General features: G+C 43.5%; 1 protein-coding gene across 8 annotated transcripts in view; it reads right to left on the reverse strand.

The window, feature by feature from the left end:
• Positions 1 to 1,713: 1,713 nt before the first annotated feature.
• The window catches only part of SEC31A (SEC31 homolog A, COPII coat complex component), a 240,037-nt gene continuing 217,524 nt past the window's right edge, over positions 1,714 to 24,226 (reverse strand). For 5 of the 8 annotated variants that reach the window (XM_033962607.1, XM_033962616.1, XM_033962611.1 and 2 more), the window contains 4 exons: positions 17,710 to 17,979; positions 15,698 to 15,817; positions 11,607 to 11,678; positions 2,808 to 2,987 (listed from right to left, as the gene is read on the reverse strand). In XM_033962607.1, coding sequence (XP_033818498.1) covers positions 2,808 to 2,987; positions 11,607 to 11,678; positions 15,698 to 15,817; positions 17,710 to 17,979 — 642 coding nt within the window. Of the gene's footprint in view, positions 2,988 to 11,606; positions 11,679 to 15,697; positions 15,818 to 17,709; positions 17,982 to 24,226 lie in introns of those variants that run through there. The other 3 variants (XR_004541033.1, XR_004541032.1, XM_033962592.1) reach the window with 2 other exon arrangements.

A 24,226-nucleotide genomic window follows, 5' to 3' on the forward strand; every position in this document is an offset into this window, starting at 1 on the left:
TGCACCGATGGGTCAACCTCATCCGATGAAAAATCCTCCTCGGTACCGAGGGGATCATCGGAGTCATCCCATAAATCAGGGTCACGTACCGATTTAAGACGGCCCTGAGACAGAGGAGTAGAGGATTCAGTATGCCTGGTTTTGCGTACCGATTTGCCTGAACGCATCAACACCGTACCCGGTGACTGTAAAGCGGGACGGGTGTCACAGAGCGGTACCGGATCAGAGGCTGAGTGAGCCGTACGTCGAAGAGACCTTGGCTCTGCCGATAAAATAGGCATAGAGATGGAAGAGGCAGATTTAAGTGGTGCCGATAACGTCGATGCCGACAACATAGGCTGGTCGACGATCGGTACCGCAGGCTCAGTGGGAACCGACACCGGAAGGTTCGGAGTTAGCAGAGCCGGGAGCAAGTGTTGTAATTGCTCCTTAAGCTGGACCTGAAGGATGGATGCTATACGCTCATCCAGAGACGGTCCCGAGGGCACCGGTACCGCTTTTTTCTTGCTCGGTACCTGCGGTGCAGCTCGACACTCAGGCGAAGTCGATGCCGATGAAGAGGCAGTGACTTCTATGGGAGCGGAGTGTTTGCGGGGCCGGCGCGCAGTCTGCAGGACTTGGCTCACTGCTTGTTCGACTGGCGGGCCAAGAACAGTAGGGGATGGCTTCTTAGCCGGCTTACCTACAGGGTGCGACACCGAAGATAAATCTTGCGGTGTCGAAACCACCGGTATCGATTTAGAGGAAGTTGCCAGAGTCGATGCCGGTGGGACTTCCATAGCGGTACCGAAAAGAATCCGCTGTTGAATTTGTCGATTCTTCAAAGTTCTCTTTTGAAGAGAACTACAGCGGGTGCACGTTTCTGCCCTATGGTCCGGACCCAAACACTGAAGGCATCACTTGTGCGGGTCGGATAAAGAAATAGGGCGTGCACACCGCTGACACTTTTTAAAACCCGGTGAAGGGGGCATGAAGGGAAAAACGGCCGTAGCAAAATCGAAGCCCGAGGCTTCGATGGTGCCAACAGGCCCCGCCGGGGCCGACCGAAAAAAGTCGAAAAAAATAGTCTTTTTTTTTTTCAAGAAAATAATAAAATGTGAAGAAATTCACGAGAAAAAATACACGAGCAGGAAGGCGAAAAAAGAGTATCCAACAGCTGTTGGAAACACGCGTCTTCTTAGCTCCACGGAAACTAAGAAACTGGGGACCGCGCACCTTCGTCGGGCAGGAAGGCACTCGCGCATGCGCGGTGCGGCCTAGCTAGAACTTTCTAAGTTCTTAGAGTGCAATCACTCTAAAATTGTCCGTACTGGGGCTCCGTCGGTGCCGTCACCCATCAGTCAAGAATATGCTGCCTGCTTGTCCTGGGATAATGTGCTTTTCGTAAACTCATCGGCTCTCCCGCTGACGTCACTTCTGGGTGCCAAGCATAGGAAGTGATGTCAGAGGGAAAGCTGACAGGGTCGCGAGGAGCACGTCGTTGACCGCTGCAATCAACAACTTCAACTAGAGGTACGGGGGGAAGGGAAGGGGAAGGCACGCGTAGCATCGGGGAAGGAGCAGAGGGGGCTCAGAAGAGGGCGGGGGAGGGGCACCATCACCCCGGGTGCATCTTACTCTCGCTTTGCCACCAAGCATATGTTTTAAATCTGTGGGGAAATGAAATCTTCTGTCTCCCATTTGATATTTTAAATTACACAGCAACACACATTAATAAATTAAAATGTTTATTTAAAATATTGCATTTGCTTTTCTTTCCCATTTCCTATCATTTTCCTGGTGCCAAATTTGGCAGTATATAACAAAAGGAAAAAAAGTCACAAACAAATCTGGTGAAACTATAAAAACAATATGCAAAACAAAGTATACTACATATTATTGTGAATATACTGTTATGGAGATGAATGAAAGCAAAATACAGGATACACTTCACAGTGAGAGTGCATACTTTAATAGAGCTGATGTGTGAGGAACTTTGCTTTAGCTCTGCTTTTCACACAGTAATGTGTGTTCATCTTCTTTAGTCATTGCATTAAAAAGGATGCATTAAATACTCGCTAAGAACACTGTATATCAAACTGGCAATGCAGTATAATCTGCAAAATACAGCTGTCTGTAGGGAGAATGCTAACCACTGGTAATCAGCCCAGCTCACAAAAGTAGATCTAGATTTTCATTCCTGATTCAGGAATCTATATCTCAGAGACTGGGATATCCTAAGGCTGGGCTATCTTTAGAGGCAGCATGCAAAATTACTGGTGCAAAGCAGAGTCAAATATTCTTCTTCTAGAACAACTTTCTACTTATCTTTAGGGCAGAACCAGATGGATATGCTACTCCGCTTTTTCATAAAGAGGGTCTCATCATATTTGGTGTACAAATAAGGTAGGAAAAAAAGTAGCACACACTGCATTCCACACAGCATGATCATACAAGAACTTTGAGGCAAATGGCAAATCGATGAAGGCATACAGTAAGACTGAATGCAGAGGCAAATAGAAGAGAGATGATAAACCTCCTATTATGGTGTGTACAAAACTAACCATTTAGTGCCACCACTCCTGTGAGAAAGTCAGAATTCTCTCGCCACCAAGTCAAAATAAAGAAAAATAAAATACAGTAATATGTGGAAAAGTTTCAACCTAGGTTTGTGGTCAATATGCAGAAAATAGGTCAATGCCATTAACAGGCTCTATATTTAAAACATGCAAATAGAACCGGTTCTTGGTCCATTTATTTGCTGATGGTGCACAAATGCACTAGCACTCTCATAAGGCAGCGTCATTAGAGAGTTGTGAACCATTGCCTCAGACACCCAGTTTATTGGCTTGGGTGAGAACGACTTTGAGCACAGGCATAAAAGCAGATGTCTCACTGAAGTTACTAGTGCTCACTATATGGGTATGGATGTTCAATCCTTCCATGTAGTTTCGTGTCTCGATGCTCCTTGCAATACTGTGTAAACCACTGATTATTGCAGGAGAAAGCTGAAACAAAAGACAAAAAAATGTTAAGAATAAAGAGAACAAAGTACACTCACAGCAGTTTGGATGAGATGACTTAAGACCCAATTGAATAATGCAGCAATGTTTTTAGAATAGGGGTGGAGTGGGGGTGGGTGGGAGAGGGAATGAAGTGGGCCAGGCATCTCTTACTCCTTCAGACTTTCAGCTCAATAGAAACCTGGATTGGGATTTGGGCCATGAGCCTTCATTTGCATCTACCCATGGATTTCTTAACTACTTAATATTCCTTCCCAACTCACTTAACCTGGACAAGGCTATTCTCTTATTTGTATAAGTAGGTGGTCTTTTGCTAAGGAACCGACTTTAACCTAAGACATCTCTAGTGGAGACACTAGAATTCCACACTGAATGTGTTCCTCTCTGGACTTTAACAAGGTCACTCTCTTTCCTAAATCATAATTCTTCATCCACTCCCCTCTCTTATCTATCCCACCCCTTCAGGTTATGCATACTATCAAAGCCTGGGAATAGCCATACAATTTTAGATTCAAAGTTGGTACTACAATGTTTCCCTGAAAATAAGACCTACCCCAAAAATAAGCCCTAGTTGCACTGGGTTCGCTGGCAGCAGTGCTTCCCCTCCCATGCACCCCCCCCCCCCCACTGACCTTTCCATTTCTCCCCACACCGACCGCGAAACCGACATATCATTACGGTACCTTCAACAGCAGTGTCGCAGCAGTAATCTAAATGGGTTGCTTCGGGCCTGCTCCCGCATCACTGATAATGTCATCAGCAATGCGGCACTTGGAACACCCTGGCGGGAGCAGGCCTGAGACGTGGCACTCGGAACACCCTGGCGGGAGCAGGCCCAAAGCAGCCCGTTTAGATTTACTGCTTCTGGTACCGTAATGGTATGTCAGTCTCGCGGTCGGCATGGGAAGGGAGAGATGGAAAGGGGGGGGAAGGGTTTGACTTTCCCAGCACTGACATAGTAACATAGTAGATGACGGCAGATAAAGACTCGAATGGTCCATCCAGTTGGCAAAAGCGAGATAGTGCCAGGAGTCAAACATTGCAACAAATTACTATTACTATTGTTAAATGTCCATTCCAGTTAGAAGTATTGATACAAAAAAATAATTTAACAAGATTTTAATATATTACTGATTGATACAGGTAAATTGATATGAGTTGAAAAAAGTACTGGCTTAAATCTGGTGAAATTATTACATTTTGTACATTATGAAAATGGAAAAATTTGCTAGCATTCTGAAAATTGTTGTTAGAAAGATGCTGTGGATTTGTGATTGGGCATTGTTTCCCCGAAAATAAGACCTAGTGCATTTTTTGAGTCCAAAATTAATATAAGACAGTATCTTATTTTCGGGGAAAAATGGTAGAAAATGAAAAAGGCCCATCCTCACCTAATTTACCACTTTTACCAGTCAATTGCACCACCAAATGTAACAATTCCTGGGGCTTATTTTCTGTGTTTGACCTTTTAAGCTCATTTTGAATCCTTAGCTATTCAATACTGATAGCCCAAATATTGTATAGCATTACCATCCTGACTCTTAGATTTGTTCCAGCATTTCTCCATGTCTTACCTGCTAGTGTATAATTTAAGTCCCCTGAGCCCCAATACTTGTTTATAAGAATATTTCTGCTCACTCAGGAGTGGCCTTTGCTATCTGCACCAATCAGAGTTTTAGGCAACACCCAGGGCATCCCAGGATGCACTGGAAAGGAGGCTTAAGGCTCTGATTGAGGTATCAGGGCCAATCAGGTCCTTAGGTCCCTCTCCGGTGCATCCTAATTATACTCAGGGCCTTCCTACTTAAGCAATAACAGGACCACCTGTTTCAACTTTCCACTCAACTCTTTCATCTTCTATCTCAGCTGGATCACAAAGCATCTCCAGTCCATATTACTCTCTTCACGAGACTTCATTCTGAACTGCCCAGTAGTCTCTGGCATCTGCATGGTTTCCAATTTTTGATCCTTTTTCACAGCCACTTTCATTGCTGTGTTACTCTCTTCAGTGGGGGATGACTTCGTCCACTCTTTCCAAACGGCTGCTGCTTCAGATGCCTCCAGATCAGCCAATTCGGACCACATACTCCTCCAAGTTTTCCTGTGAATCTTACTTGCTTTGCCAAAAGCAGATGTTTATATACATATGTTGAGACTTAAATGAGTCGGAATACTCTCAAGTATTTTTCATCACACCATATTTAATCAACTCTTCTTAGTATGCATGAGCAATCAACTTACGTTCTACTGCATAATCAAGCATGATAGTATCAATTTTTCTATTTTTGTCAGAAAGCCAAGAGGATTTGCAACTACTCAATTGCTTCACACATATTTCTAAACCTTGTCTATTTTCAGGAAGTAACAAATACTCTTCTGACAAACTCAGCTGATTTCTTCGGCAACACCAGTGGACGCTCAACTCCTTGGTTTTGCGTCATATTTTCTCTCTTTCTGAGAATCCTCAGGTAGTCCTATCCTATTTCAGACACTATGTTAGGGATAAGAACATAAGAACATAAGAAGCACCATCTCCGGATCAGACCTTCGGTCCATCAAGTCCGGCGATCCGCACACGCGGAGGCCCTGCTAGGTATTCGCCTGGCTTATTTTATAGCCAACCATATCTTTATATGCCTATCTCAAGGAGATATGCATCTAGTTTGCTTTTGAAACCTAGGACTGTCGATTCCGCAATAATCTCCCCTGGGAGAGTATTCCAGATGTCAACCACTCTCTGTGTGAAGCAGAACTTCCTGACATTGGTCCTGAACTTGCCCCCCCTTAGCTTCATTTCATGTCCTCTTGTCCGTGTCAAATTGGACATTGTAAATAATCTTCTCTGCTCTATTTTGTCAATTCCTTTCAGTATTTTGAAGGTCTCGATCATATCCCCACGCAGTCTCCTTTTCTCAAGGGAGAACAATCCCAGTGTTTTAAGTCGATCCTCATATTCCAGTTTCTCCATACCCTTCACTAGTTTAGTTGCTCGTCTCTGCACCCTCTCCAGCAGTTTTATATCCTTCTTGAGGTAGGGAGACCAATGTTGGACGCAGTATTCCAAGTGGGGTCTGACCATTGCCCTATAAAGCGGCATTATAACTTTCTCCGATCTACTCGAGATTCCTTTCTTTATCATGCCCAACATTCTATTTGCCTTATTTGCCGCTGCCATCTCTTCTCTTGCAGAGTCGAAGTCTCTGTTACTTACATCCCTTGCTACAGTTGTTTCATCTGACACTTCTATTCGGGATGACCTCATCTGATGCTAATCTTCTGCACTTTCAGAATCTTTTTGGATGTCTCCAGGAATCCCTTCTACATGGCAGTGTTCCCAACAAAATAGCATAGTATGGTATTCAATATTAAGATGCTTTATCACCCTCCATATCTTTAGTGTTGGAATGTTTTTTCTGCTTATCCAACTCATGGCTTAAAATCACTTCATGGGGGAATGACCAAGGTGGCGGCACTTCCCAGGACTCTAAGAATGAGCTCCTGGTGCTGTCGGCGTTCTATGTTTTCCTCGAACTATGCCGCACAAACGGAAGGGAACGATAAAGGTGTCAGCCTCCTCGACGCCTCTGTAGGCAGACAGCACCCGATTGGGAGCAGAGCACCGGCAAAAATGCTCAATCGGGCAAAGGAAGCCCCACAGCGCGAGAGGGCGGAGAAGGCCTCATGCAGGGGCATGAGATCTCACTGTCACCCCCGTCACCAGTAGCGCCTCCCTGTTCAGCTGAAGCCACTACCGCGGAAGTAGGAAGCAAAGCTGCTGAAGTTGCAACGTGCGATCCTGCCAAGGAGGTAGTAACCTAGATGAGCTTCTACCAAAGGAGACCACCCCAGAGAGGTGACTTTGGAAGTAATTTGGGGAATGCTCAAGAGGCTGGATGCAGTTTCCCTGAAAACATCTAATGAGGTAAAGGCTCTGGGGGGGGGGGGGGAACTTGATGGCATCTCTAAGACTTCAGAACAAACTAATATGGAAACAAAAAAATTCAGACACGATGGTTACTTCAGCCAAGCAGTATTATAATTTTTATTCTCTTACTGCTGTGGGGCTTCCTTTGCCCGATTGAGCATTTTTGCCGGTGCTCTGCTCCCAATCGGGTGCTGTCTGCCTGCAGGTAATGAGTATAAACCAACCAGGTCGTGCATGTGCAGGACCGGAGGGCTGGGACTTCGATGGGAAGGCAGGACCAAATTGGGAGGCCAAGGTGGCAGGGGAGCCCCTTCAGATGATTCAGACAGGTCGTGATCTGTTTGGGCCGCCGCGGGAGCGGACTGCTGGGCAGGATGGACCTATGGTCTGACCCGGCAGAGGCACTGCTTATGTTCTTATGTTCTTATCTGGCCAACTCTCCCTCCATCCCTGGGGGGGGGGGAACTTGATGGCATCTCTAAGACTTCAGAACAAACTAATATGGAAACAAAAAAATTCAGACACGATGGTTACTTCAGCCAAGCAGTATTATAATTTTTATTCTCTTATCTGGCCAACTCTCCCTCCATCCCATTACAGTAAGCTAGGGAGTCCCATATGTGAGAATATGCTGCCTGCTTGTCCTGGGATAAAATACAGTTACTTACAGGTAACAGATGTTATCTGGAGACAGCAGGCAGATATTCTCACATCCCACCCGCCTCCCCTGGTTGGCTTCTTAGCTTGCTTACAGAACTGAGGGGCTCGAGCTGGTGCCGGGCTGGAAGGCAATCGTGTGTGCGCAATGCAGGCAATTGCAAAGTTTTTCAACTTAAAGTAACAGTTCACTTGTCAAACTGTCCATACCGGGCTCCGTGGATGACGTCACCCCACATATGTGAGAATATCTGCCTGTTGTCCCCAGATGACACCTGTTACGGTAAGTAACAGTGCTGTATCTCTAATTAGTAAATGAAGGATGTAAATTAAAGAGCTAAGGCTGGTACTGGACAGACTTGCACGGTCTGTGTCCTATATGTGATGATTTGGTGTAGGATTGGGCTGGGGAAGGCATCATTGGGAACTCCACTAACTTGGAATATGAGGATGTTAGTGGCCAGACTTTATGGTAGATATCCTGCAAACAGGATGGTTGGATAGGCTGGAGTGAGCTTGGATGACAACTTCAGCATTTGGAACCTAGGAGAATACCAGGTGGACTTTACAGTCTGACTCAGAAATACAAAAGAAGAGAAGTGAATTTAATCATGTATTTTTAATGGGTATAACTAATGGACAGACTGGATGGACCATTCAGGTCTTTATCTGCTGACACTTACTATGTTAGATTGGATCTTATTAAAAACAGTGCTTAACACTGTAGAACAATGGGTTTTGACCTGCAAATTGAAAATAAATATTTAAAAAACTACGTTTCTCTGTCAATTATAGATCAGAATTACATATACCTCATGTAAACATATCGAGCCAACAATTTTCTGGACAAAAGTAGATGAAACAATCAAAGACTGTGACCCTAAAGACTTCATCTCTCACTGGAAAAATATATCAACCAACATCCTTGATGATCTAGCCCCACTTCAAACCAAAACCAGAACCAGCAGGAAATCAGACCAATGGTTTGACAATGAACTACTCTAACTCAAAAGACAGTGCAGAAGACTTGAAAGAAAATGGAGAAAAACAAACCTAGATCAAACAAAAATCACTTGGAAAAAAATCAAAAACAACACAAACTTCTACTAAAGGACAAGAGGAAAACTCATTACACAAATCTTATAGGCACAGAAACCCAAGACTCCAAAAAACTATTCCAAATCTTAAAAGATCTCACAGATACCAAACCCTACACTACCACTAATAATACCCCTCCCCCTTCAGCTACCCTCCTAGCAGAGCACTTCAAGAACAAAATCACAAATGTCAGAGCCACCCTCAATTGTACTCCTTCCCACCTTAACATAATCACAACTCACCCCACAGATAAAGATTCAACCGCAGCAGACAGAACATGGTCTCATTTCCCCATTATACAATGGTCCGAACTCAACAAACTGTACAAAAAATACAGCCACGCCTCATGTGACCTCAACCACTGCCCATCATATCTCCTTACTACCTCCAGTGTAAAATTCCGTACCCTACTTTTACAATGGATCCAAGCCACACTCAAAGACGGCATTTTCCCCTCGACCCTCAGCAAAATCATCATCACCCCAATCCAAAAAGACCCAAAAGGACCACCAGACCAACCATCCAACTTCAGACCTATTGCCTCAATACCACTGTACGTCAAACTCACAGAAGGCCTAGTTGCCAAACTCCTCACCAACTATCTGGATGACCATAACCTACTCCACCCCATGCAATCTGGTTTCAGAACCAACTTCAGCACAGAGACACTTCTAGGCTTCCTCATGGACACAATCAGACAACAACTAAGCACAGGAAAAAAATACTTCTCATACAACTGGACCTGATTGCAGCATTCGATCTAGTAGACCATAATATCCTTCTGCAAATATTGGATGCAATAGGTATCTCAGACAAAGTATACTCTTGGTTTGAAGGCTTCCTAAAATCCAAAACTTACAGTGTAAAATCAAACAAAGAAAAATCAGAACCTTGGTCAAACCCCTGCGGAGTACCACAGGGATCCACACTATCCCCAACCCTCTTCAACCTATACACTGCCTCTCTCGGAACACATCTAGACAATCTAGGCATAACCACCTACAGTTACACGGATGATATTACCATTCTCATACCTTATGATCAGCCAAAGTCCCACATGACAAAAATACTACATCGAACACTAGAAACGATTACAACCTGGATGAAAGATCACAAACTTAAACTCAACCCTGACAAAACCAAATTCATTCTCTTCGAAAATGACAAAATCCAAACCATAGCCAACCTAGAACTCAACTCAATCAACTACCCCATCCAAACCACCATAAAACTACTAGGAATAACTATAGACAGATGCTGTACCATGCAAACACAAATAAACAATACAATACAGAAATCCTTCACAATCATGAGAAATCTGAGACAAATCCGGAAATTCTTTGAAAGAACACAATTCCAGCTTATAGTACAATCCCTAATCCTAGGTCTGCTGGACTATTGCAACATCCTCTTCCTCCCATGCCCAGCCTCTATGACCAAACAACTACAAACAATCCAAAATACAGCTTTAAGACTCATCTACTCACTGAGAAAACATGACCATATCACAGAAGCCTACATCAACTCACATTGGCTACCAATCCAAGAAAGAATACAATTCAAATTCTACTGCATGTTATTTAAAACACTTAACGGAGACAGCCCGTCCTACCTGAACAACCGCCTCATCCCTGCATCCACAATCAAACACAGAAAAACGCATCCCCCATTCATACCCCCCCCCCCCGATCAAAGACGTAAAACAATCAAAACTACACGACGGCCTCCTGGCCACTCAAGCAGCAAGACTGGACAACCAGATCTCCAACCTTCTGATGTCCACCCCAGACTACAAGACATTCAGAAAAGATCTGAAAACTATACTTTTCAAGAAATTCCTGAAACAGCCCTAACCTCACGTACTCTCAACAACGCTAAAATTGATAAAGGATCTACCCTTTACTATTATAACAAGGGCAATTATGTTTCCACTGAAACCCCAGTTCATAAATCTTCTGTTAAGCCTCCTTGTTCTTAACTACCAAAGAAATATCAAAAGATCTACTCTTTAGCACTCTAGCAAATCTATTGTTCTCCCAATGTAACCCTGTTTATAAATCTTTTGTAAGCCACCTTGAACCGCAAGGTAATGGTGGAAAAGAAATTCCTAATGTAATGTAATATGCAAATTAGAGCTTTGGGAGTTCAATTGGATAATTTATTGACTATGGATATCAGATTAAATTGGTTAGTTGGAAAACTTTTGGCTTTTTAAGGAAATTGTAGGCAGTAGGTAAATATTTTTCTATAGCAGTGTTTGCAATTATTGTTCAATCACTTATGTGCAAAGGGGTTATTGAAGAGACTACAGACAGTTCAAAATACTGCAGTTAGGGTGATCTTTTCGATCTCTAAATATGACAATTACATTATATATTATTAAATTACATTGATTGCCAATACATGCAAGAATAAAAGCTTTGTATGCTGGATTTTAATATTTTATATGGTCAAGGACCATCGTATCTGCTGGAATTAGTCTCCTCATCTATAGGTAGATCAGGAAGCAGTTTAACCTTCAATTTCCCTCCCCAAAACAAATTAGGTCATTTATGCAATGAAACACATCTTTTTATCATCAGGCACATCTAATCTGGAAAGATTTACCATTTTAAATTTGATCAGAAGTTCGTTATATGGTTCTTAGGAAGCTTTAAAAAAAATTTTATTTAAGAAATTTCTATCTTGAAATTGATTATTATTTGTGTTTATTGAATTTTAAGGTATTTGGTAGCATACTATATGTAGTTGAAGTCATTGTGATCTGTCATGATCTCATAAGGGCTTTGGCGGAATACAAATAGTAATGTAATGTAATGTTTCAAAATACTGTACATAAAAGGTCACTATTTTATCATTACACTGATCTTTACTGAAAACAGTTTAAGCTCAAAATGACAGCACTATTTTAAACTTAAACTTACTGTCTGCTCCCTAAGTTTATCATAGAGGGATTCCAGGCGCTTGTTGGCATCATCTAATTTTCTCTTGGTTTGCTGTAAAAGAGAAGAAAAAAAAATGTTACTTGAAAAAATATTTCCAGACTGCGTTTACTGATAAATTAAGGCTTCAAGTTTCAAGTTTATTTAAAATTTACTATACCGCCTACTCGGGACTTCTAGGCGGTGTACAAACATGTCATAATAATATACCAGTAAAAGTATAATTTAATCTAAAACAGACCATGGGAAAAGAACAATTCAAGGACAAAGACGAACAGGAACAAGAGGAAAGAAGGGATAGGAACTCCAATTATTGGAGAAAAAAGAAAACACTTAAAGGTAAAAACAGAAGGTTGGGGAAGTAATACTAAAAGATTTTTCTAAAAACTAAGTCGTCCTTAAAAGGACAGTTTAGGTTACAAAGGCATCGCAGAATAAGAATGTCTTTAGCATTTCCTTAAATTTGATCAGTGATGTATTATCCCGCAAGTAGTTGGGGATACTGTTCCAAAGAAAAGGAGCACTTACAGAAAAGATCGTGTTCCTCAAATTTGTATTTTCACTCGAGATTTCTAAAACAATTTTGAAACACTGACAAAAACAGGTTGTCTTAACTAGTGCTGCCCGATTCAGGAAAAAAAATTTTGATTCGATTCAGCCTATTGAATTGTTTTTTTCTGCCCAATTGGGTGTTTTTTTCAAACATCCTGGTGGGTTTATTTTATAGCCTCTTCATCCCCTTTGCCTTCTCCTAACCACACTGGCGCTGTGGTGTCAACAAAATAAACAAACAAAAAAGACTTTTCCTCTCTCTGTTAAATCTTAGCTCACTTTTGCGGTCTAACACCAGTTCTGGCAGGATACACGTTTCAAATCTGACATATTGTAATCACAAAACAGAAAAAAAAATTAGTTTTTCTACCTTTTGTTGTCTGATCATTATTCAAATCTTGTTGGTCCCAGGCTCTGGTTGTCTTCCGATAACTTGCTTGCCAGGATCTCTTTCTTTCTTCTTTCTCCGTGCTAACCATCCATCTGCCATCTCCGTCCTCCCCTTCCGTTTCCCTTGCCTCCCCCGGAGGTCTGGCATCTTTTTTTTTTCATCTCCATCCACAGACCTTTTCTTAACTACCCTTTCATCCAGCATCTCTCCCTCCTTCCCCATCACCCCAGGGTCCACCATCTCTTCCTTTCTTTTCCCAACTACCCTCCTATCCAGTATCTCTATCCCCCCATCCATACCATCCCTTGTGTCCAACTTCTCTCCCTTTCTGTTCCTTCCCTCCCTAAATCCCATTGTCCATCATCTCTCTCCCTCTCCTCTAATTTTAGACCCATTATTTCTTCCCCCCCAAAGCCCGGCATATGCACGTCTCTTTGAAAGCCCCCCTTCCCTCCCTCCCTCTGTGTACTTCTACACCAGGGCCCCCATCCCCTGGAGGTCTGTCCCCCCTGAAGGCCTATGCCACCATCCCTGGCCTGTCCCCCCTTAAAGGTATGTCCCCCCCTTAAAGGCCTGTGCCCCCCACTTGAAGGCTTGTACCCCTCTTAAAGGCTTGTCCCCCCCTGAAGGCCTGCCTATCCCCCCTGAAGGCCTATGCCACCATCCCTGGCCTGTCTCCCCTTTGAAGGCCTGCACCCCCCTTAAAGGCCTGCACCCCCCCTTAAAGGCCTACACCCCCCCTTAAAGGCCTGCACCCCCCTTTGAAGGCCTGCACATCCCAAGGCCTGTCCCCCTGAAGGCCTGTCCCCCTGAAGGCCTGTCCCACTGAAGGCCTGTCCCGCCACCTCCTTGGGAAGGCCTCCACGTTCTTATGTTCTTATGACCCTCCCTTCTCGCCCTCTAAAGCAGATGCGGCAGTGGCCGGCCAGCAAGAGCAGCACTGCCGCTCCTGCTTTAGGGAGTGAGGGGGAGGGTTCGAATCGGGAAGCCGATTTTTTGGTGTTTTAAATCGATTTGAATCGATTCACCTGAAGTGAATCGGTGAACCGATTCGAATCGTGAATCGGGCAGCACTAGTCTTAACTTTTTATTTATTGAAATTTTACATATATACACAATAATTTTTTTGCTCAGAAAAATATGTATACCTTGGAGGAAAGGAGGGACAGGGGAGATATGATTCAGACGTTCAAATACTTGATGGGTATTAATGTAGAACAAAATCTTTTCCAGAGAAAGGAAAATGGTAAAACCAGAGGACATAATTTGAGGTTAAGGGGTGGGAGACTCAAGTGCAATGTAAGGAAATTCTTCTTTACAGAGAGGGTGGTGGATGCCTGGAATGCGCTCCCGAGAGAGGTGGTGGAGAGGAAAACAGTGACGAGTTCAAAAAAGCATGGGATGAACACAGAGGATCTAGAATCAGAAAATAATAGTAAATATTGAAGAACTAAGGTCAGTACTAGGCAGACTTGCATGGTCTGTGTCTGTATATGGCCGTTTGGGGGAGGATGGGCTGGGGAGGGCTTCAATGGCTGGGAGAGTGTAGTAGATGGACCGGAGTGAGCTTTGGCGGAGACTTCAGTAGCTGGAACCTAAGAACAGTACTGGGCAGAGCTTTAGATTTTTGCCCAGAAATAGCAAAGGAAAAGAAGAAAAAGAAAAACCCCTCAAGAAATTTAGATTGAATCAGGTTGGGCAGACTAAATGGACTATTTGGGTCGTTATCTGCCATCATCTACTATGTTACTATGTTACCAGAAATCAAAAACATAGGAAGTGAATTAAGCTTAAAGATCATAACTTGTGTTTATACTTTATTTATTTATGGGAGTCTCGCCCACTTTTTCTTGCATGCATGGAACAAAAAGCTGAATTAGCTTCCTGCTTTCAGCTGCAGAACACAATTATTTCAATACAGTGGTACCTTGGTTTATGAGCATAATTCGTTCCAGAAGCATGCTCTTAAACCAAATCACTCGTATATCAAAGCAACTTTTCCCATAAGAGTTAGTGTAAACTTGAACAATTCGTTCCACATCCCCAAAAACTTAATTACCATTAGGGATGCCTCCACCGCTACCTCTGCCACAGACCCATCCACGTGGCTCCTCCAATTCTCCTCCTCTGCTGCTGTTCGCTGCCTCTCACTGCAAGTGGTGCTCGCTAAGCAAACGCCACCGCCGCCACAGAGCCCGACTGGACACTGTTGGCTCTGCCGCTCCCGGACGCTGCACCCCCCCCCCCCCCCCCCGGATGTCACTACCCCCTCTGCTGGGACTATCAAGTGCTGGCTCACTCCTGCCGGACGCACCCTGACTCCCATGCTCCACCCGAGGCCACCGGAGCTGCTATCGCCTCTTCCCTTCCCCTCCCCTCCCCGACTGGCCCTGTCCTTACCCCTGCACCGCCGGTAATAAAAGTGCCTGCCGCCGGTCTGCTGCTGAGCCTTGAGCATCTGCGCATGCTCAGGCCTTCTGATCTCACCCTCTCAGAATCTCGGAGAGGGTGAGATCAGAAGGCCTGAGCATGCGCAGATGCTCAAGACTCAGCAGCAGACCGGCGGCAGGCACTTTTATCACCGGCGGTGCAGGGGTAAGGACAAGGCCAGTCGGGGAGGGGGGGGAAGAGGCAATAGAAGCGCTGGTGGCCTCGGGGGGAGCAATACTGTTGGTTCCCGTGGTTGGGTCGGGTGGGGGCTCGCAAATCGAGTCAATGCTCGGTTTACGAGTCAAAAGTTTGCTGAGTGTTTTGCTCGTCTTGCAAAACACTTGCAAACTGGGTTACTCGTAAACCGAGGTTTGACTGTAGTTACTTCCAGTGTTGCCATTTGCCAACTACTTGGAATAAATCTAGCAAAGGTGTCTGACTTAGCTCTTCAATCAATGACTCAAGAGTGCTACTTCAGCAACACCACACAGCCAAGTGCAAGCACCCAGAGTCCAAGATGACAGTTTCACCTAGGTCTAACTAAATCCAAAGGGCAAAAACTCCACCAACTTTCCAATGTTTACTAAAGATAATATAAACCTATTTTTTAATGCTGTGTGCAATGACATTCTTTCATAAAGTAAAATCCTATTCTGAAGTAAAAAATTATGAAAAGTGCAAACGCACATATTCCACATACCGGATCTGAAGCTGATGACAGACACCTCTGAATGAGAGCCTCAAATGTGGTCTTAAGAATAAGATGTTCTTCAGGAATTAGCTTTTTGGTGATCTTCTCTGTGGTCAATGACTGCACAGGCTACAAGACATAATTTTATTTTTTTGAAAACTGGTTTAAGAGTTGCAATACACTAATAAATTACATATAATAATGAAAGCACTAAAAGATGGCTGACAGTGCACAAAGCTTTTATCTAGACCAGTGGTTTTCAACCCAGTCTTTAGCAATCACCTGGGTCAGTCAAGTTTTCAGGATATCAACAATGAATATGCACAAGATATATTAGGATGCACTTCCTCTATTGCATGCAAATATCTGCTATGTGAATTCATTGTGGGTATCCTGAAAACCTGACTAGCTAGGTGATCTCTCAGGACTAAGTTGAAAACCACTGATCTAGACAGTATGAAATGCCTAGCTTAAAGCACTTTCACTTTAGAATAATACACAAGATTCATGGAACATATTTAAAAATTTTTTTTTACAAAAACAAACATTTATTTAATCTATACCAGTGTTTCTCAACTTCTTCAAGCCAAGTACCCCCTGAGTCTAATATCAACTGAGTACCGCCACCAAACTCTGCTCCAGACCTGGAGTTAGCTCAGGGGTAGGCAATTCTGGTCCTCGAGAGCCACAGGCAGGTCAGGTTTTCAGGATATCCACAATGAGTATGTATGAGATGGATTTGCATGCACTGCCTCCTTGAGATGCAAATCTATATCATGCATATTTATTGTGGATATCGTGAAAACCTGACCTGCCTGTGGCTCGAGGACTGGAATTGCATACCCCTGGGTTAGCTGACTTCTTGAAATTGACAATCCAGCCTAGATGCTGCAGGAGATACACCACAGTCTCCCCTCCTGCTTGCTCTCCAGCTTAGATAGTGCCCAGATCAATTGTCCAAATATGGATGAACTAGGACCCCCATTCTGCGGAGATAAGCTGCCACCACCACCATCACTTTGGTGAAGATGCAGGGAACCATCACCATCACAAAAGGCAGGGCCATAAACTGGAAATGCTGCTGGAGACTTTCTCGAACATATAAACATTGTTCACTACTACATTCTGACTCAAGACTGCTCACAAGTTTGTTATCAGTGTTTTCTGTACCTGCCAGATAAGTGGCTCTTATCCTATAGTTCTTGGATTTGACAAGGACCAAATACACAATCTTGACAGCTTGAGGAAGAACATGGTTCCCTAATTGTTGGTCTGGCATGGGATAGTTTGATTGGCCATTTAGCCTTCACCCCAGGAGACTGCTATGTAGTCCATTTTACAAGAAGAAAAAATGTGCTGGGATTGCAGTATATTTAGGAGAGCTCACCATCCCAGACTGGATAAATTGGCAATTATAATTGATTAACACCAATGTGTGTGTGTGGGGTAGAACTCCTGGTTAAAGTAGAATGGGAGAATGACCAAGAATCTTTAAACTCACTTGCTATACTGATACACTTCTACATGGAGATGTGCTCTAGAACATTGTAGACTGCTGAAGTCAAAGCCAGGCCTTCGCAACATGGTTCACTGGATAAAGAACTGAAGTGGCCCTGTGCAGTGATATCAGTATAGGAGGATTGTATTTGAGTGGTTCACCATGTTAGAAATCTCTACCATACAAGAAGAATTTTTATCCTGCTTGTCCTCAAAAAAATAACTCAGCTATAAAATCCTTAAGAAAAGCATAAATGCAATATAAATTAAGGATAGTCTGCACTGCTTTCAACCATTTTCTAATATTTGACTCTGCAGCTTTGGAGCTTCAGAGAATGGTGCTTGGCCAGCAATACAGTTGACATCAATTGGAAGGCAACATATTTACAGCTGCAGTACAAGACAGTAAGTTAAATTGATATGGGTTGAAATATAGTAGACAAAGAAGCAAGAAAACTGAGGACTAGTGGATGCAGCCATATGCTCAGTGCTAACCCCTATCTCCAAAATTAAATTATTATAACCTGAATGACATTTCCAGTTGGGGCTCCTGGTGCTCCTTCCATGCTAGGCTTAGGAATAGCAGGTACCATGATTACTGGTTGTACTGGTGGCTGTGGCATCATCTGGAAAGAGCTCTGTAGTCCTGGCTGTACAGGAGGATGGTGGGATGGCTGAAAGGTAGGCTGCACTGGGGCTGGAATGGAAGAGGGTGACGGCTGCATTTGTGGATCTACCAGGGGGGCCATTACTGGAGATGTGATAGGAAAAGGACGCGTGTACACATCTTGATTCTGTGAAGATAAAGATTAACCATAATTTACATATTGCTTCCATAAATCCGAAATAAATTGCCAGGAAAAAGAACAAGTTTACTTACCTGTAGCAGGTGTTCTTCATGAAAAGAAATATGCAGGTCCTCACAGATAAGTAATGTCATCTGACTGAGCTCATGTGGGAAAAAGCCTTTCCAGTCTAGAAAAATTCTGAATGCTTTTGAAAGGCCCTATCACATGCACACAACTTCTTGCTATCCCCTGCATTGCTTGATTTGGCTGTTGAACCCTTTTTCCAACTCATACAGGACTCTCGTGCAATTAAAATAAAGGGGCTTAAAAAATAAAGTGTCAAGTACAAGCTTTCCATTTAAACTGCTAATGATTTTATTTTTTTGTCTCACGTGGATACTTTCAGCATAGCCTTGATGTTCCTGATAGAGGACTTTGGTTGTGTACCAGGGTATAAGTTAAATATTGGCAAATCTGAGATTTCTTTTTGGGTAGGTGCAGGTCACTTCCTTTAAATATTTGGCCATTGTCATTCCTCCTCACTTAAAAGACTTGTACTGTGCCAATTATGTCCCTTTACTAGATCATATATATATACAAGTCTTTGGTTGTGGATGGACCTTCCCATTTCTTGGGGCGAGATGATCAAGATGAATGTTCTGATTGTTGCTTTATTTATTCCAACATATACCTGGTGTTGTGTTTCCAGCATTAAATAGGAGATTATCAAGTTTTAGTTGGCATTATAAGTGCCCTCGGATTCACTCCAGCACCCTTTTGTAGGTTATGGTAACGCAGACCATTTATAACTGCTGGGAATAAGGTTCCTTCATGTCCAAGGAAAGGGGTCTGTGTACTTGATGCAAGTTGATGGGACAACAGACTAAAAAGAAGTAGGCTTTGTTTGATATGGATTTGTAAACTAGAATAAGGACATGCAACTCTGATTTCAGGATACTGGGCTTTTTGGGATCTTGCCAGATACATGTGACCTGGATTGGCAACTGTTAGAAACTGGGCTTGATGGACATTTGGTTTGTCCCAGTATGGTAATACTTATGTTCTTAGAGAAGATGAGGGTATGGGATTGTCCAATATGGAGCTCTACTTTTGACATCTTAGTTCTCCATTGTGGTGGTGGGGGTGCCAGGGACTTGAGGTGCAGGGTTGGCTGCAGCTGGAAGAAGCACGGGTAGAAACCGCGTCGAGCTCTACGAACGTGGAGATGATGCGGTATACAAACCTAAGGATTAGATTAGATTAGATTAGAAGGAATTACCCTTCTATTGTTGTTAGTCACTTCACTGCTGTCAGTGGGGCGTCAAAAGATACTTCACAACTATTTAACTTTCCAAGTGTGACATATACTCTGCAAGTTTGGCATCTGGTTTGTGGTAGTGTACACGTTGAGAAGGACATTTTGTCTCCTATCACCCCACTAGGTAAGAATCCTTTACTTTCCTATATGACCTTTTTCCCTGAGATCAGGGAGGGGGGAACAAAATGAGCTTAGGTATTTGTGAAAGACTTCAATTTCTTAGCATCAGAATTTCAGAAGGAAGCAGTCTGAGCATGTGCATGAGCAGATTAAGTCCACTCTGCAGTGCTCAGGGGAATGCAGTTGGCAGTTATCGGCAGCCTACTCTCTTGGAATTGTTTTGGTGACACCCTGTGCATGTCGTAAATTGCTGTCATCTCCTGCACTTCAAAAGGTTAATGAACAGTGAAATAATAATTTGATCACCAAACTGAACATTTCTGAAAGGGAGATTACCTGACCTAATATACAATTGGTGGCTATATTCTGTCACACGGTAAAATTGAAGATCTGATTATTGGATCATACCTCAGATCTCTTTTTTATGCCCAACATGAGGGCCTCCTCTGATCTTTGCTGGAGTGGGGTGTGGCAGTCGAGAAACATTTTCCATTCATAGTGGTCTGTCCAGTCGTCTGTTTACATGCTGCTCATCATATTATAAGCTACATTTTGGAAAATGGCCCATCCTATGCCCACTGGCCCTCCCAAGTGGTGGAAATTCTCTCATCAAAAAGTTACCATATGTTCAAAAAGAGAGGCGAGAGGTTTATAATAAAGTGTGGGGGAATACTAAAAATCCAATATTGAAGGGCGTACCTGGTGTAAACTATATCAGTGACTTCATTGTAGGGCCTTGGAAATTGGTGCAACCCCTCTGACACAGAGGAAACTGGGCATACCTCTGCACAACTGTGCTATAAGGGTACGGTAGACACCGGCACTGTGGTGTTCAACACATGTACTGATGAGGCTTGGTATTGATGCTTCTGAGCTTCCACTTGAAGTTCAAGGTTGAGTGTCCTTGGTGTCAATGAAGATTAGGATGAATTCTTCCTATTGTTTTGGCAAGAAACACTCAATATCCTTTTCCAATAGCTTCTATTAATGCATGATTTTGAGGATGTATCCCCAGTTTAGAGTGAAGTGTTGGAACCCCTTGAAATTAATGCCTCTGATGCAAAAATTGATGGACCAGATTTAAATCTTTTCAGGCTGTTCTTTACTGTTGTGAATCGCTCTGTCATCTGCAACTATAAATGGCATGGAAAGTATTCAATATAGCCCAAGCAACAGTTGTCAGCGACAGCTCTGAATATGGTCTCTTCAAACTATCTGCATTTAGCATCCTAGACTTCTTTGGGGGGCCATGCTCTCAGTAAATATTTCCACAGCAAAATAAAATGACTAAATTCTGGTAAAAAAAAAAAATCCAAACCCTTTCAGACACCTTATATTTAAAGAAGGGTTAGCTATGGGCAGTTACAAAGAAAGAAAGAAAACTTGACAAGGATGTTGAAAGCCCTGCCTAGGACACTAAAGGAAAATAAAGAAAGAAGAATGTAGACACAGGGGGATTGTGAATATCTACAACGTGACATAATCAAGCTCGAGAAACGGGCATCGACATGGCAAATGAGGTTCAACTTGGATAAGTGTAAAGTGATGCATGTCGGTAATAAAAATCTCATGCACAAATACAGGATGTCCGGGGCAGTACTTGGAGAGACCTCCCAGGAAAGAGACTTGGGAGTTCTGATCGACAAGTCAATGAAGCCGTCCATGCAATGTGAGGCGGCGGCGAAAAGGGCGAACAGAATGCTAGGAATGATTAAGAAGGGGATCACGAACAGATCAGAGAAGGTTATCATGCTGCTGTACCGGGCCATGGTGCGCCCTCACCTGGAGTGCTGCGTCCAGCACTGGTAGCTATACATGAAGAAGGACACGGTACTACTCAAAAGGGTCCAGAGAAGAGCGACTAAAATGGTTAAGGGGCTGGAGGAGTTGCTGTACAGTGAAAGATTGGAGAAACTGGGCCTCTTCTCCCTTGAAAAGAGGAGACTGAGAGATGACATGATCGAAACATTCAAAATACTGAAGGGAATAGACTTAGCAGATAAAGGCAGATTATTCACCCTTTCCAAGATAAGGAGAACGAGAGGGCACTCTCTAAAGTTGAAAGGGGATAGATTCTGTACAAACGTAAAGAAAGTCTTCTTCACCTAGAGCGTGGTAGAAAACTGGAACGCTCTTCCGGAATCTGTTATAGGGGAAAACACCCTCCAGGGATTCAAGACAAAGTTGGACAAGTTCCTACTAAATTGGAATGTATGCAGGTGAGGCTGGACTCATTTAGAGCACTGGTCTTTGACCTGGGGGCTGCTGCGTGAGCGGACTGCTGGGCACGATGGACCACTGGTCTGACCCAGCTGCGGCAATTCTTATGTTCTTAGGTCCATGTGACAAAATCCAAGAAATTAAAACAATAAAAAAGTGTCCTGAGAGATAAGTGGGGAAAGCCCAAACGGCTCTGCAGAAAAACAAAGTTTGAGCAGGTCCTGTGAGATATCAAATGGAAAGTGGCACACATATATGGTAGGCTCTTTCACAACTGTCCAACATTTTTCTAAATTGGAAAAATTACATCTGCGTGGACTCTTGTCAGATGTCATCTCCTATCTGTGAAGGCTTGATATCAAGATAATCCCAAAAGAAGAGAACCAGAGAACCACATACCTCAGAGAGTGAACACGGAAATACTATATGTAGCTTTTAGCAGTATTGCAGCACAAATGCCTGGAGCCTTTCTTTAATTTACTTGTTCCTACCTGGCAACCAGAGAAGCCCTTAAGGAGTAGCATCTCCCACTGCTAGATTCAAGACAAGATCAGCTGCTAAGTCAAATGGCTCTTACAAGCAGCAGGAAATACTGTGTAGAGAATGACACAGGGACAAATTTGTCCCCATCCCCACAGGAACTCAATTTCACCGTCTCGTCCCCATGAGTTTTGTCACTGTCCCTGTCCCATTCCTGTAAGCTCTGCCTTAATTGCACAAGCCTCGAACACTTATGATTTTAAAGTGTTCGAGGCTTGTGCAGATAAGAATGGAGCTTGCAGGAATGGGACAGGGACAGGAAAAGAACTCACGGGGACGGGACAGTAAAATGAGTTCTTGCTGGATGGGAGCAAGTAATTTAATTATGAAAGGTTGCTTAAAGGGAGTGAGGTAACAATGTTAAAATTAAGTACATAATGCTACTCTCTGCCCTTCTATAAACTTTTAATTCAAACATTTTTATTAAAAGACTAAACATAATATCAGAAAGAAATTAGGTTCTTACCTTGATAATATCTTTTCCAGTGCAATAGGCAAGACATTCTAAACAATAGAAGGAATCAACTCCGGATTTCTTACTCTGCCTCCAGTGTACTTCACAGATCAGCTTAGCACCCTCTAGCATTCTTTTCTTCTGCATGCATGGCTGCAGCTGACTCAGAGTTGGAAGCAGGTGCAGCCCAGTGTCTCTGGCAACAGTGAGTACAACAGAGCTGACAGGCTCTCACAGCGATTTTGAAAAGTTAATTTCCCCAAAAAATCCTAAAATCACCATTTTTTATTTTCGGAAAGTGTTTATTTTAACGCGTTTTTGGTGTGAATTCAGTGCTGGTGGCCATCTTAGATTTTTAGCGATCTTTTTTTATCTTCTCCCTGCTTCTTCAAAACTCAGTGTTTTGCCAGGAAACAGCTGGGATGGAGTCCTCAGGGTCTCCTCTTCTGAATTCATGCAAAGTTTACACAAATTTAGTGCTTTTTGAGTATCCTTGCGCCACATGCTGCGTGGCACAATGGGGGGGGAGGGGTAGCTACCAGCTCTGCTTCCTTCTCACAGAAGCAAGTGATTCCATGCTCAGCTAGCCCAGTGGGGCAGCCGCCATTGGTTTTGGAGTTTGACTCGGCTAGGTTTCCAGGCAGTGGACCCTCCGCTGCCTAAGAAACACGAATATGTCATCTAAGGGAGACTATGCCCCAGGGACCCAATATTTTTTCTGACTTTATGAGATTTTTGTGGTCTGAATTTCAGACCAGAGGCTCTGCTGCTGGAAGTTTTCCGCCTCCTCCGTCGGCATTTGAGTGCCCTCAGGGAGCTCCCCTCCTCCGCTCGCTCCACCTGTTCCTCTTTCGACTCCTATTCTAGGGGATCTGGCGGCTGTTCCTCACCTCTCTGATCCTTTCTTTGATAGTGCAGCCCTTACCGGATTGGGGGATATGGACTTGGGTTCTGGATCCGCGAATCCCTTAGGGGCTCCAGATCCTAGTGATGATCTGACTGTGCTGCACTTATTTAAATTTGTGGCTTTGATTGATCTGATTGCTGAATCTTTAAAGGAATTGAACTTAGCCGCTCAACCAGCTTCTTCCACTTCTTCTTCTTTTCCCTAGCTTTACAGTGTGTGCTTGCAATCTGCGACCTTTCCTTGGCATCTGGATATGAGTTGCATGGTTTTGGAGCAGTTTGACTCTCGAAGGTCCTTTGAGAAATGCTAGGGCTATGTCTCATTTGTATCCTATGGGGCAGGAGTGCCAGCAGTTTCTGGGACAGCCCAAGGTGGATTCCTTTGTGGTTTAGGTGACTAGGCGCACCTCTCTTCCCAGTGATGGGGGTGTGGTGTTGAAGGATATGCAGGACCGCCTTGTGGATGTAGTCCTAAGGAAAATTTTCGAGAGTGAATTTAGGCATTAAGGCAGTGGTGGTGACTTCCTTTGTGGCACACGCCTGTCTCTCTCAGCTGAATATGCTGGAGACTAATGCGGTGGAGCCTCTTCCTCAGCTTCAGATGGCTGGGACAGATTACATGGCAGATGCTTTATATGATCTTTTGAAAGTGCTGGCAAAGATGTCAGCATATTCTATTTCGGCACGCTGAATGC

This window comes from Geotrypetes seraphini, chromosome 1 (assembly GCF_902459505.1).
Source record: "Geotrypetes seraphini chromosome 1, aGeoSer1.1, whole genome shotgun sequence".
NCBI lineage: Eukaryota > Metazoa > Chordata > Amphibia > Gymnophiona > Dermophiidae > Geotrypetes > Geotrypetes seraphini.